At 41.1% G+C, this 13,096-nt stretch overlaps 4 protein-coding genes and 1 long non-coding RNA gene across 7 annotated transcripts; 2 read left to right on the forward strand and 3 right to left on the reverse strand.

Moving 5' to 3' along the window:
* Positions 1-930: 930 nt before the first annotated feature.
* On the reverse strand, positions 931-7,551 carry LOC125537079 (uncharacterized). 3 transcript variants are annotated; one of them, XR_007295578.2, is made up of 3 exons: positions 7,371-7,551; positions 2,015-7,135; positions 931-1,284 (listed from the first exon to the last, which is right to left on the reverse strand). XR_007295578.2 is itself a non-coding variant. In XM_048700373.2 (2 exons), the coding sequence occupies exon 2, from the start codon at positions 6,923-6,925 to the stop codon at positions 5,729-5,731; it is 1,197 nt and encodes a 398-aa protein (XP_048556330.1). In that variant the 5' UTR covers positions 6,926-7,054; positions 7,371-7,551; the 3' UTR covers positions 3,148-5,728. The 3 variants fall into 3 exon arrangements, 1 of the variants encoding a protein (XP_048556330.1); XR_007295577.2 differs by lacking the exon at positions 931-1,284 and having other exon boundaries at positions 3,148-3,299; positions 3,439-7,135; XM_048700373.2 differs by lacking the exon at positions 931-1,284 and having other exon boundaries at positions 3,148-7,054.
* On the forward strand, positions 1,582-11,496 carry LOC147985079 (uncharacterized). Its single transcript, XM_087543867.1, has 3 exons — positions 1,582-1,928; positions 2,036-2,178; positions 11,375-11,496. The coding sequence occupies exons 1-2, from the start codon at positions 1,612-1,614 to the stop codon at positions 2,157-2,159; spliced, it is 441 nt and encodes a 146-aa protein (XP_087399993.1). The 5' UTR covers positions 1,582-1,611; the 3' UTR covers positions 2,160-2,178; positions 11,375-11,496.
* LOC147985080 (ATP-dependent DNA helicase PIF1-like) lies at positions 3,913-5,037 on the reverse strand. Its single transcript, XM_087541395.1, has one exon. The coding sequence runs from the start codon at positions 5,035-5,037 to the stop codon at positions 3,913-3,915; it is 1,125 nt and encodes a 374-aa protein (XP_087397521.1).
* Positions 8,414-11,829, reverse strand: LOC147985081 (uncharacterized). Its single transcript, XM_087543866.1, has 4 exons — positions 11,555-11,829; positions 11,238-11,477; positions 8,874-8,936; positions 8,414-8,794 (listed from the first exon to the last, which is right to left on the reverse strand). Exons 1-4 carry the CDS (start codon positions 11,790-11,792, stop codon positions 8,631-8,633), a joined length of 705 nt encoding a protein of 234 aa, XP_087399992.1. The 5' UTR covers positions 11,793-11,829; the 3' UTR covers positions 8,414-8,630.
* On the forward strand, positions 11,720-12,651 carry LOC125537080 (uncharacterized). The gene is made up of 3 exons (XR_007295580.2): positions 11,720-11,834; positions 12,098-12,241; positions 12,334-12,651. It is a non-coding gene; the product is annotated as an uncharacterized LOC125537080 (long non-coding RNA).
* Positions 12,652-13,096: the final 445 nt, after the last annotated feature.

A 13,096-nucleotide genomic window follows, 5' to 3' on the forward strand; every position in this document is an offset into this window, starting at 1 on the left:
TATTGGTTATGTTGCTCATATTTATAACTCGAAACAGGGGCTACGGATTAAACGAAGATTGTCTAAGGACGAGGTGACGATGCGCGTCGGAAATGGTTCCAAGGTCGATGTGATTACCGTCGGCACGCTACCTCTATATCTACCTTCAGGATTAGTTTTAGACCTGAATAATTGTTATATGGTGCCAGCGTTGAGCATGAACATTATATCTGAATCTTGTTTGAAGCGAGACAGTTATTCATTTAAATCGAAGAATAATGATTGTTCTATTTATATGAGTAACTAGTACATATGCCCATGCGTTGCACCGGGTGAAAATTTAGATATAACATGCTCCATATGCCATTATTCAAGACTTTTTTTAATTTAATTATTGTAAATGTTAGAAATAAGGTTACACTTAGTATTTCATTTTGGACTTTGACATTTGAGCATACCCTAACCATGTTTGTCATGATCTATTTCAGCTCGTCATTTTCATTTCATTCTATGAAATAGTAGTTGTGTATGAAATATTCTTTCAATCAATTTTTTTGTTGTTTAGAAAAACACGATTACTTTTTTCTCTAAGAAGGTGTTTTTTAGAATATTATATTTCATTTCTTATTTGTTTTGCCATTGTTTTGGTGCATTTAGAGTGTAGGTGTTTTATTGGTAGCTGCTAGCTCAGAGTCGTTGCTGCGCATGTAGCCAACAATTAGAGTTCAAAAATCCATCGTCTCGTACCTCTCTCTCCTCAGATTTCAAAGGAATCCTCATTCTCTAACCATGGCCCTCCAGGCGTGAAATGTTTCACTTTTTTCACCGTCGAAGCAGAATATCTATAAATTTTAGAATTTTTTATTTTTTAATATTATTTTGATTTTACTTTTCATTAGGGAGCATATGGCCCAAAGGGTAAAATCCGCATATGGGGAATTGCCCCTTCCGAAAAGAAGAAGAAAAAATGTTGCTCGATGCGATATTTACATTTGCTAGGCCCACTTTGGTCTTCCCGGTCTGTTAGAATAGTGATTGGACAAAATGTAAAGGCCTAATTGAATCCATCTGGCCGTTCCAGCCCACGAGCACTTCCTGTTGCTTTTTCGTCTACTCACTTCCACAACACCAGACGTAGTATTGTCTTAAAAAAACAGATGCATCAGACCCGTCTAGGGCTCTAGCGCCACCGACGCCGCCGGCCGATGCCGGGGCTCGCCTTCGCTAGGGTGTGGTGCTGCCGGTTTCGTTTCTCGATGGATAATAGCACCGGCTTCCTTGGAGATCTTTGTAGAGCTCGTCCTCCTAAATAGTTAGAGAGAAAACTGCAACATCAGTTATTCTAGAGAAACACTAACATTATGAATCAGCATAGACATCTTTTTAACCCTCACAAAAAAAACATAGGCATCTTTTTTTTCACCCTCAAAACAAGCATAGGTAATTGTTTTTAGGGTTAAAAGCATAGGTTTTTTTTGTACGTATCTTCTATGTTTGTTGGGCCGTAATCCAAGGGTCAGTGAGCTTTTCAAGTGAGGCCAGCCCGTGTATTCCTCACCCCTCCTATGCGTCTCGCTCCAGTATTCTAAAAAAAAGCGTCTCCCTCCAGTCGAGCCCCACATCCACATCCAGATGAGCCACGAGGCCGGCGGCGATGAGATAGCCCTCCGCCGCCGCCACCCGCCGACGGCCGCGCCGCTGGACGACGAGGACCTCCTCGGGGAGATCCTCCTCCGCGTCCCCCCGCTGCCCTCCTCGCTCCTCCGCACCTCCCTCGTCTCCAAGCTATGCGGAGGCGTCGCCACCGCCCCCTCCTTCAGCCACCGCTTCGTCGCCCACCACCGGAGGCCCCCCGTCCTCGGTTTCTTCGAGAAGGGCGACGGGGAGCTGGTCTTCACACCCATCCTCGACCCCCTTGCTTCCGTGACGTCGCCTCCAATATTGCAAAGGTAATGCGTGTCATTTCCCCTCTTCTCTCTTTTGTTCCCCACTCTGATTGCAATGAAGATTAATTAATTACATTTTGTAATCTCACCTTGCTCTTTGATTGTTCAAGTGTCTCTGGTACAAATCTGCAGGCTCTCCGCTCCAAATTTGTTTTGAACATCTTCTTCAATGTGGCAAAATCAATTGCTTGGTGCAGTTCCAGTTTATGTTTACTATCCAATAGTAATTTCTAAGAGGATACATCTCAAGCAGGTACACATTTCTCTTCCACCAGTTTCTTCAGGCCCGTCTGCATGTGTCAAGCACATTAACTTCTTTTCATGCTCTAGCTCTGAATAACACCGAGTAGTGTTTGAACAAATTTTAAACCAATGTTAGTATACCAAAAAAAAGCATCAGCTTCGTCTTCACAGAGTAAGTTCATATCTGTCTGATTGATACAACAATCCAGAGTGACAGTATAATATAAAATTCTAGCCCGTGCTTTGTGTGGGATCTTAAGGTGCAGTGTTAATTTGTTTTTGGCCCCTCCAATTTTTTCCGGGCTTGGGACCGGCATTGGCAGTGTTAGCCCCCCTACCCCTATTAATATTGATCCAACTTAAGCACGTGTGATTAGATTTAGTTTTAATATTTGTTTGATAATAATTAATATGTGAAATAACTATCAGTAGTCTAGGTTAGCTTTAGGGTCGTTTTAGAATCACATAAAAAATAGAATTTGATCTGATCCTGTTCTCCTTTTGTTACTTTGTGATTTGTTTTGTTACTTTGTGGTACTTTTTGCATGAATATTCATTCTTTCTGGTTGTTTTTAAATGTCAAATAGATGTATTTCAGTTTGAGCAGGGTTAGCAGTCTATGTACATCACATATATAAGCATTGGGAGTTGGATATAATCACAAATTAAATTGAAAGTAAAGTGTTTGGTTGTAGCAAAACCATCAATGAGTTTGGTTGCAAAAAATAGAATTTGATCTGATCCTGTTCTCCTTTTGTTACTTTGTGATTTGTTTTGTTACTTTGTGGTACTTTTTGCATGAATATTCATTCTTTCTGGTTGTTTTTAAATGTCAAATAGATGTATTTCAGTTTGAGCAGGGTTAGCAGTCTATGTACATCACATATATAAGCATTGGGAGTTGGATATAATCACAAATTAAATTGAAAGTAAAGTGTTGGTTGTAGCAAAACCATCAATGAGTTTGGTTGACACATGATTAATAAAACTTTGAATGATTTTGTTCTTGAGGACATTGTACACGAGAATGAAATCATGAATTGTTTGTATATACACAAATGAGTCTTGTCTCCTTGAAGACGATGAAGTTCTGAATTCTAACTGCGAAGTTGTCATCTGGCTGCAATGTTTCTGTAGAATCCAAGTAGTATGTTTAAGGTTAGAAAATGAAGAATGTAATTTGAAATATAAACACTTTATTTTTTTTTAAATGACGATCCTTTCAAGTAGTAATTGAAATTTTGAAGAAGAAATTGAAAGGTTGTATTACCTATTTGGTTAGGACTTCCTTGTAGACAATATTTTTTGTATATGTCCCGCTTGTACTGGTTTTTTTCTTTCTCTTTTTCTTCTCTCCCTTTGTGTATGTGTCGTCTATGCTGGTCTTTTTGTTCTTCTGCTTGCTCTCATCATGTGTACCTGTTAGTATCTTTATGTTTGATGTCGCGGTTGCTCTAGATAGTGCGACATATAGTTGACCATGTGAGGAAACCGGTTCAGGCAGGTAGATGCCGACATTTGGTATTGTCTGGCCTTGTAATTTATTTACTGTCATTGCAAAACTGAGTTTGACTGGAAACTGTTTCCTCTTGAAACTGAACGGAAACATGTCATTGTCAGAGGGGCATAATGGTATCCTGGGCAGGAAACTCGCATTCCAGAGTGTTGTCCCACCACAATCTTCGCGTCAATTGTATTTTTTTGAAATCCACGTACGACCAACTTTGTGTCGTTGCATAGTCCATTAGCAGGGTCGATGTTTCTGAGTAGTATGATTGGGCAATTTGAGCTTCAACATATGTGGAGGCAGTGCATTTGGGGTGAGAGTGTTTAGGAATTCTGGTGGATAGTAGTTATGTGGGTCGTCTTCTACCGAATCAAAGCTGTGGTACATCATCTCCTCCCCTTGGAAACGATCAATCATTTTTAGGTTGATTTTGTCTATGGAGTCGTTCCTTGTTGATAGAATTGCTCTTGACGTGATGTACTTTGGATCTTTTAGGGAAGCATTATCCGTTTTGTAGACATTGTCGATGAGTCTATCAAGGCTATTGTCATCCGTCTTATTTGGCACACATATAATTGTAGGTAGTTGTATTTCACCATCATCATTTGTCTCCTCGATTCCGTTTCCAATGCGTAGTAGGTATTCTGCGAACCATGGGTCGTTTTGAGCCCTCATGTTGCGCACGAGCTTCAGTTGACGCATTGAATTCCAGAGGACAGACTTGCGTAGTGATGAATCTACTATCTGGGCTCTTGTTCCCTTTCGGACAACAGGTAGCACTTGCCTAAAATCCCCTCCAAATACGACTGTTTTTCCTCCGAATGGAAGTTCTGGCCTGTCCATTATGTCCCGCATGCTTCTGTCTAGCGCCTCCACTGTCTGCCTCTTGGTCATAGATGCTTCATCCCAGATTATTAGTGATGCTGCTTTCAGTAGTTTGGCTGTCCCACTCTGTTTTGTGAATCCACAAACAGCCCCCTCGTCTATTTTTAGTGGAATCTTGAACCTCGAGTGCGCGGTCCTCCCTCCGGGCATTATTGAAGCAGCAACACCGGAAGTGGCTGTCGCTACAGCAATCTTGCCTTGTCTGCGTATTGTGGCTAAGAGAGCCCTGTAAAGAAAAGTTTTTTCCGTGCCTCCAGGTCCATCAACAAAGAATATACCTCCACTTTGGTCGTCAATTATTGCTAGGATTTCGTCGTAGGCCTCCTTCTGCTCCTTGTTTAGGTTCTTATGCAAAGATGTGTCCTCGGGTTCCACCTCGATGGATGTTTCCTCAATGATCTCCCTCGGTATGTCGTCTGTCATCTCATGCTGTTCGTCGATCTCTGGAAGAGGAAACGATTCTATGTCTTTTCCCATTGAGTGCAACATGTCTCTATATTTTTCAGAACCATCTGTTCGACTGTGTGTTTGCATTTGCAATTTCTGTTGTAGTCCTCTGACATTGCATCAAGGTGTTTGTTCCAGAGGCTGCGTATGTCGCTGGGCTCGCAAAAAACCAAGATTGTCGCAAATAGTCGTCGTAGCGATGATGGCATCCGAAACAACTTCGCTTCTGTCATGCAGTCATCCAATGTGATATCTGCCTCAATGAGACCTCTTTTTTCTGCAGCTTCTCGAAAGGTTGGCATTACTTGTCCATCGACTGTTCGTAGGTCTTTGTAGCTGGTGGCGCCTGTCACGTGGTTTAGGAGGACTCGAAGATAGTATCGTTCTCCTTCAGCCGGGTGTGCTGAGACGATCCTGCCAACCTGGAACACAGCGGCTCGCTTCCTCTGTTGCCAAAATTTCCCCTGACTCTGCCAAGTATAATGTTCCAGAAACTCTCTGTATAGTATGCCTCGTGCTTTTGCATACCATCTGTTTGCTTCAAAGTACGCAGTCAACATTGATCTTTCCGTGTCTTCACGGTCGATAACATTCTGTAATTTTTCCATGCCATGATATGAAACCATGTGCATATTTGGGATATGTAGCTGCAGTTGCAAGACTGGTGGGTGCATTTTACTTAGTTCGAAGCCATATATTCTCCACAGTACTTCAGGAGGTGTCACCCAGTGGGCGTCTCTGTACTGCTTAATCTCGTCGATTTCTTCTCGTCTACTTTGTCTGTTACGGATACGGATGCTCGGTCATGACCCTTGTAGATGTACTTGAAGAGGTATTTCACGGCTTTAATGCTTGAGCATATCTCAACATTTATGTGGCAGTTGAACATCCTTAACAGATAGGGATTGTAAGGAACTACCCACATGTTATCTAGTTTGCAATTTCGGACCGTTTCAGTCCGGCCGTCGTTGTGTCTCCTATATATTGGATAGTCCTTGCCTTGAATCGTAGTTTCGTTAAATGGTCTTGCATAATTGTTCTTGCATGATGGACGATTCTTTGTGCATGGACAAAATTTGTTCAATGCACCGGAAGGACCATGCATCATATGTTTGATTACCATCTTGTATAGTTCTGGGTACTTGTGCTTGTTAGGGAGCTCTGCGGATATGATTCTGTCATACTGCTCTGGACATGTGTACTTGTATTTTCGAGTCATGATGAGCAAAAAGTGAGCATGGGGTAATCCCCTCTTTTGGAACTCTACGACATATGTATATGCCTGAACCTTTCCAAGAATGCCCTTCTCAAATAGTTCCTTCTTCATTTCTTGTAGCTTCGCCCTGAAAACACGAACTACAATGTCTGGGCGATCTTGTGCTGTTTGTCCATTCTCTAGTTCATGTGTTATCTCCTCCCAGTTGGGGTTGCAGGTCATTGTTAGGAATACGTCTGGCTTACCATATTTTCTAACTAAAGCCATAGCGTCGAGATATCGACGAAGTTTATCTCGTGGTCTTCCAATAAATGACGAGGCAAGTATTCTCTGTTTTCCGACAGCATCTCCATTCTGTTCTCCAGCTTGAATGCTGTCTAGAAGGCCTTGGTATAGGTCAGCCCTTATTTTCTTTTGATTATGCCAGATGTAATCCAGTCTGGAGCTTTCAATCTTGTTGTATGTATCTACGGCAAACTGCTGGAAAAGGCGTCCGCCATGCAAAATTGGGTTGAATATGCCTGGTCGTGTATGGAATTTATAACAGTAGTATTCTTTCATTGTTACCCATAGGCTAAAAAGCACGGACACGGGGACGGAAAGTTGGGGATACACATACAGGGATACGGGATACGGCATTTTCCAAATACAGTCATTCGGGGATACGGTGAGCATATATAAAATAAAATAAAAATATGTCATGTAATATAGAGTTAATACAGAAAATAAAGGAGAAAAAGATTAGAATAGAGATACTGCCCCCATTCGGTTGTGTCTCTTTTATCAAGTGCTTGATTGATTCTTGTCCCCCCATGTCATTGCAAGTTGCATCTTGCAAAACACATCGAACAGTAAAGAAGATTAGAAGAGTTGAAGACATAACCCAGCTGTGCCACTCCCAGATGACATGCTCTACAAGCATTCATGAGCAGGATGATATTAAGCTAGGAAAAAGAAGCACTGAAGCAGACAAGCAGTACTACACTAGTAGTCTAGTACACTACTACTACAATCTACAGGCATTCAAAGAGCAGCAGCTAGCAAGCAGCAAGCACAACATCCAGCAGCTTAATGGAAGATCAAATCTGAATAAAACAGGTCAAGAAGTGGAGGAGAGGGTGCGAGTTCAGGGATTGGAGAGGGTTACCTGCCGTCAGGAGAAGAGACTGCTGCCTTCTGGTGTGGGGGTGTGGTGGCCGGTCGGATCCAAGCGTCGCCGGCGGCGGCGGCGGCGAATCCAGACAGCGGCGGCTTCGTTCCAGGAGGTGGCGGCTTCGATCCAGAAGAGACTGGGACCTGGGAGTCCCTCGTTGTTGTGTGGAGAGCTGCGTGTGATTCCTGCAAAAATAGGGTTTCGTTTTGGGCCATGGCTGTTTTTGGGCTGGGCCGTATCTCGTCCGTGTCACGTACGTGTCCCGCCGTGTTCCTGGGTTTTTTTTAATCGAAAATCAGGGGATACTGGGGGATACACGTATCCAGCCGTATCCCGCCGTGTCAACACGGCCAATCGGCAATTCCTGCCGTGTCCATACTTTTTAGCCCATAGGCCATTGGCCGAATCTGTGCAAATATTGCAACATAAAAAGTTAGTTGCATAGGTGGTAGTGTATATGAAAATTGAATTTTTATGTAATAGTATTTGATTTTTTTTTTACCTGGGTCATCGTCATTACTGATATTTTTAGCACCAATATCTTCCTCTCGTGTTTCCCTCTTCGGGATTTTCCTATGCCAACCCAGTTCAGCTCTTGGAAAGAATAGAGGATACGATAACGGATCATAGCACCCGTAATATGATCGAATGTGCTTTTTTTCGTTGTTGTTCCCATGTAATATTACATTTCTGTCATAAGTATCTCTTCTTTCATTTCCTCAATCCACACTGCAGCTACCTCCGAATTGATTGGCTCGTTGTATGTTCTTTGGTCCAATCTCTGGTCAAAGTTCAAGATCAGTCTGTAGTCCTCAAGGTTTTGGGCTTGTCCCAAACTCCTAAACTGTTGAGAGTACGGGTTACCGCGTAGGATATCTGTTATTATTGCAATCACATGCTTGTCTTGCTCGTACATTTCCTCACGGCAACGACGGTATCGATGCTCTAAGCTTGGATCATCGTCGTAGAAGTATAGTTCCAGATGCTTTGGATCTGAGTGACTATTACCAAATGAGTGTATGTTGTGATATATTTGACCATGTGCTCGAAAGGTGTAAATACCGGCCATTCGCATGTCTGTTGTGTCTCTGTCGAGCTGGCAGTATAGTATAGTAAACGAGAAATGCCCATTGAAAAATCTTATATTTTGCCGAAAATGTCTTGCATCAGACTCGTTGCTTGTCCAAAGCCTCATTAGTTCCGGTGGTGTATTTGGATTGGCTAGTCTTATCTGTCCTTTTTGCAGCATAATCCCTAACTTTCATACTTGAATTTGGTTGCATGGCAGAAACAACAATCTTCTTCTTTTTCGAGCACGTTTGTGCTTGTTGGTATGTTGCTGTAGACAAGATCATATGGATCAGGGTTGAGGTCTTCGTCGCCTTCTATGATTTCAATTTCCACTTCTCTGCCCCACTCTGATTTGATATACAGCATATTAAATTTAGTAAGTAGTATTGTAATGTTGCAAATTTATTTTAATTGTATTAAGCATACCTTCACTGGTGAATATGTATTCATTTTCGTCTGTGTCTTCTTCAAATATTACTCCATCATTACCTGTGTTGTAAAATATATATATATATATATATATATATATATATATATATATATATATATATATATATATATATATATGACAAATTTTAACTACAAGCAGTGGTAGTTACCTCCTACTTAGTTTGCTGCCACCTGTCCCGTTGTGCATGTACGAAAATGTCTTACCGGGTTGAAATGGATCCGTTAACAGTCAACTCACTAGATTGTTTAATTAACCAATTAGAAAACTGAACGCACTGTTGCAACAACCTACAACAAATCTGCTAATTTCTTGGCCACATGCACATGGATCACGCTGAATGGATAAGTGACTAGTAGCTTAGTATATCTACCCCGTACTTCCAAGTTCCAACAACGATCAGCTTATGTACTTTTTTTTGTTATATACCTTTTACTCTCTGGAAAATCAGTGTCCTTCATACTCCATTCTTGAAAGAGACGATTTTGTTATACATACTCCATTCTCAAAAGTAATGAGTTTGTTATACATGCCCCATACAATATACTCTTTATATAGGAATGAGTATGTAGTATCTGTCCCATAAAAAAAGAGGATGTAGTATCTGTCCCGTAGAAAAAGAGTATGTAGTATCTGTCCCATAGAAAAAGTATGTAGTATATGTGTATTTTCAGTTAAGAATGGGGACACGGGGACCGTGTGCTTTTTGATATACTTCTCGTTTCTCATAAACCTAGTTTTATTCAACAAGTGAGGGTATTCTTAAGAATGTAGTGTATGAAAAAGTAGTATGAAATACATATATAGAAGAAAGTAGTATGGTGTATAAAGAAGTTCTTTGGAGTACATGGTATTTTATAAAGAATGGAGTATATGGTTGGTGTATTTAAAAAAAAAAAGTGTCTCCGACAAGAGTATAGACTCTAAATAAAGAGTATGTCTGAATGAACAAAATACATGAAGATACCAAGATATTGAAAGGCGTATTCAAAATGTTCTCTCCACATGTACAGGTACAAGTACTATAGTATATTGTGAGATTGCCTCTTGAAAAATTACGTAACTGTAGTATAAAATTAAATGAAGTATCTATGACATACTACACCTTGAAGCAACTGCATATACTAGCTAGAAGACTTTTTTGAAGACATGGGTTGTTTGTCTGATGATGATGCGTGCTAATGCATGTGCATACACAAATCTATGACTTAATGATCAACTTAATATACACATCAGAGCACAGGAGCAGTCATCGTTGTCTAGACACAGGAGCAGTCATCGGTTGTGAGCAGCCGTTCGTCGTTGTTGCCGGGAGTAGTCACTGGTCGGCTGTGTGCAGTTGTATGTATATCATCGTGGCCACCACTGTGCGAGACCATTCACACGTAAGGCCAGGTACAGTCGTTCGTCGTCGCCGCCGCCGCGCGGAGCAGTGACCCATGGGTTGTTGTCATGGCAGAGATGAAGTCGTAGGTCTCCGTCCCATATGAAGCCGTACACTATCGGTGCCGCCGCCGCCCGTCAGAGCAGTCACAGATTGGTTGTTGGTGCTCGTTGAGGCTGAGTAGGGATAGCCCGTACAATGTAGCCATGGTCGCAGGTTGCGTCGCCGGCGGTGCAGTAACAGGGAAAATTGATCCATGCACAACAACAAAAAAAGCCAGAAAGAGATTAGCATGATGTATGTGCATGAAAATAAGAACAATTAAAAATTAGCTAGCATGATGCGTGTGTGGAAATCACATAAAGGTGCATGCCGCGTTACCTCCTTTTACTTCTAATGATTTATCCCGATTCAGCTTCCTCTCGTAAAGAGAGAGCAGATGGATCAAGTCAAGCCCATTAGTAAAACGAAATTGTTGTGCGCCACTGCCTGGCCGTGAAAAAGGGAAATCAATTAGCAAGACACATGAATGGAAAACAGTCACGTTATTGCGTACCTCGATCTGATCTCTTTTGGTAATTTCCATCGATCCTAATCTTGTTAATGGATGGGGAAGAGAGAGAAAGAGAAAGAGGATTATTGTTAGGTTGCATCCAGATCTGATTTTTCTGAACGCACCTTACCTCCGATCGGTTATAGTACTATGTATACACAGCAAAGACCAAATAAAGATCAGAAGTACCAAGAAAATCGGACCGGCCAACCAACCAATCGGGCTCCAAAAATATCAGTTTTCCTCGACCCGCAACCCATTAAGAAAATCAATCCTCCACACCGTGATGAGATCGTACGGCAGTAAGGATGGGGGTAGTTACCCCTTAGTGGTAGAATGCATTTTTCCTATACATATATATTTGTTTGAATTGCCAAAGAACATATATGAAATTGATAACCTTACCTTGATCCTCGTTGCACATTGATTTTGCTGCCGCATCTATTTCTTTAATGGTTTCTTCTTGCTCATATATGATTCCATCATTGCATAGTGATTGTATTCGTGCATGCACTTCTTTGATTGTTGGAAGCATTGTGCAGGGGATGTCCTTCCACATAGTTACTTTACTGTGATCATCATTGTATAATGATTGTGTTGGTGTATCTGTTTCTCTGATGCTTGGAAACATTAAGGAGGGGATGTCTGTCCAAAATAGATGGTTAGTTGTACAGACAGATTTATATTTACTTGGAATGCAAGTATAAAATTGAGATTATTACCGTAAGTCATGACTTGTGGCTGCTCTAGAGGCTGAGTGTTTTCGTTGCAGGTTTCCGTCATGGATTCACCTTCTTTTGATGATACAGAAATAGCTTGCTTATGTCTTCTTGTGAATTCTTCGTTACGACGGTGTAGCAACGCTTGCCTTTCTCCCGCTGCCACATGATCCCTGTGTTTTACAGTAAATGTAGAAGTGCTCTCCTCCTGTTCAGTTGCGACATATTCAGGGTTCTTCATTGCTATTGAATCTTTGGATGGTGTGTTGCGTTTCGATTGACGGTGAGCTTCAATTTGTTCCATTCTTGCTTTCTTCTTTTCTATTTGCATATTTGCATATCTTTTTTTTTTCTTGTGCACATTTTGCCGCCTTCTGTTCTGGTGTCTTTCCTGATACTTTGTTTCGTTGATAGGCTTCACAGCGTTTTTTGAGTTTCTCATGCCTTTCTTCATCGGTCATGTGTTCATACCGCTCTCTATCCCTCTTTCTTCTTTTTTCCTTAGCATCCATGATTTGAGATTATGGTCCAAATGTTTTCCTGCAGGATGGAAAGAAATTTTTTGTAATGCAATACAAGATAATTTGTTGCTAGACTGGCCTGGAATGTGAAGTCAATATGTATCGGATGAGCATCCTGGCATGTGAGATGCATGAAACATGGTATTTTTTTACTGGACATCAAACATAGGTAATATTGCTTTTGTTATGAAAAAGAAAATTTATGTAAAAATCTGTTCTCTTGATCCTACATCTCATGGTTGATTTTTGCATTTTTTTTAGGACTGATGAGTATCAAATACCATGTGTGAGATTCAAGAATTCATTGGGAAGAACGAAAACGGGAGACAAGGAACATACTTGACTGCTCCTTTGTTTTGGTTGGCGCTGTAGCTTGGAGATTGCTTGGCGTGTACTTAGCTGGTGGCACTTTTTTCTCTGGGCGTTCAATCTCTGAGAGCTGGGTATTTATATTAGTATAGAACCTTTGCCAGTCCGAGTTGGTGTATGGTTCCCGATTGGTTCCATGTCCGAGTCCAAGTTGGTGTATGTTTTCCATGTCCGAGTCCAAGTTGGTGTATGCTTCTGATTGTATTTTTCTCTTCCACGTCCAATCCAGTATAGTAGGTTGGAGTATGTTTTGAGATTTGTTATAAATTTACTTTTTTCTGTCTGGGCGTCCAAACTGAGTATGCTTTGAGATTTGTTCTAAGTTGCTTTACCTTTTTCTGTCTGGGCGTCGTAAGCTGGGTAGTACGTACTGTACTTTATATTAGATTGTTTTCCTCTTACACGTGCGATCTAGAAATCTGTTTTCACATAGTATCATCTACAAATAAAAGATGTGAGATGCCTGGGCCTCTTCTACATATCTTGATGGGAGTAATAAAGGGAGAGAGAGGATCCCATTGTCGAAGACCACGTTGACAGTGAAAATTAATCCAAGAGGATTACATTTGATTTAACGGAATACCTCACCGAAGAGTTAAAGCCATGCATATAGCTTTCAATAAATATATTCATTCTTAAAATTACCTAGACAGTT

The sequence above is a fragment of the Triticum urartu genome, chromosome 2A, assembly GCF_056163025.1.
Source record: "Triticum urartu cultivar PI428250 chromosome 2A, HENAU_Tu73, whole genome shotgun sequence".
Taxonomy (NCBI): domain Eukaryota; kingdom Viridiplantae; phylum Streptophyta; class Magnoliopsida; order Poales; family Poaceae; genus Triticum; species Triticum urartu.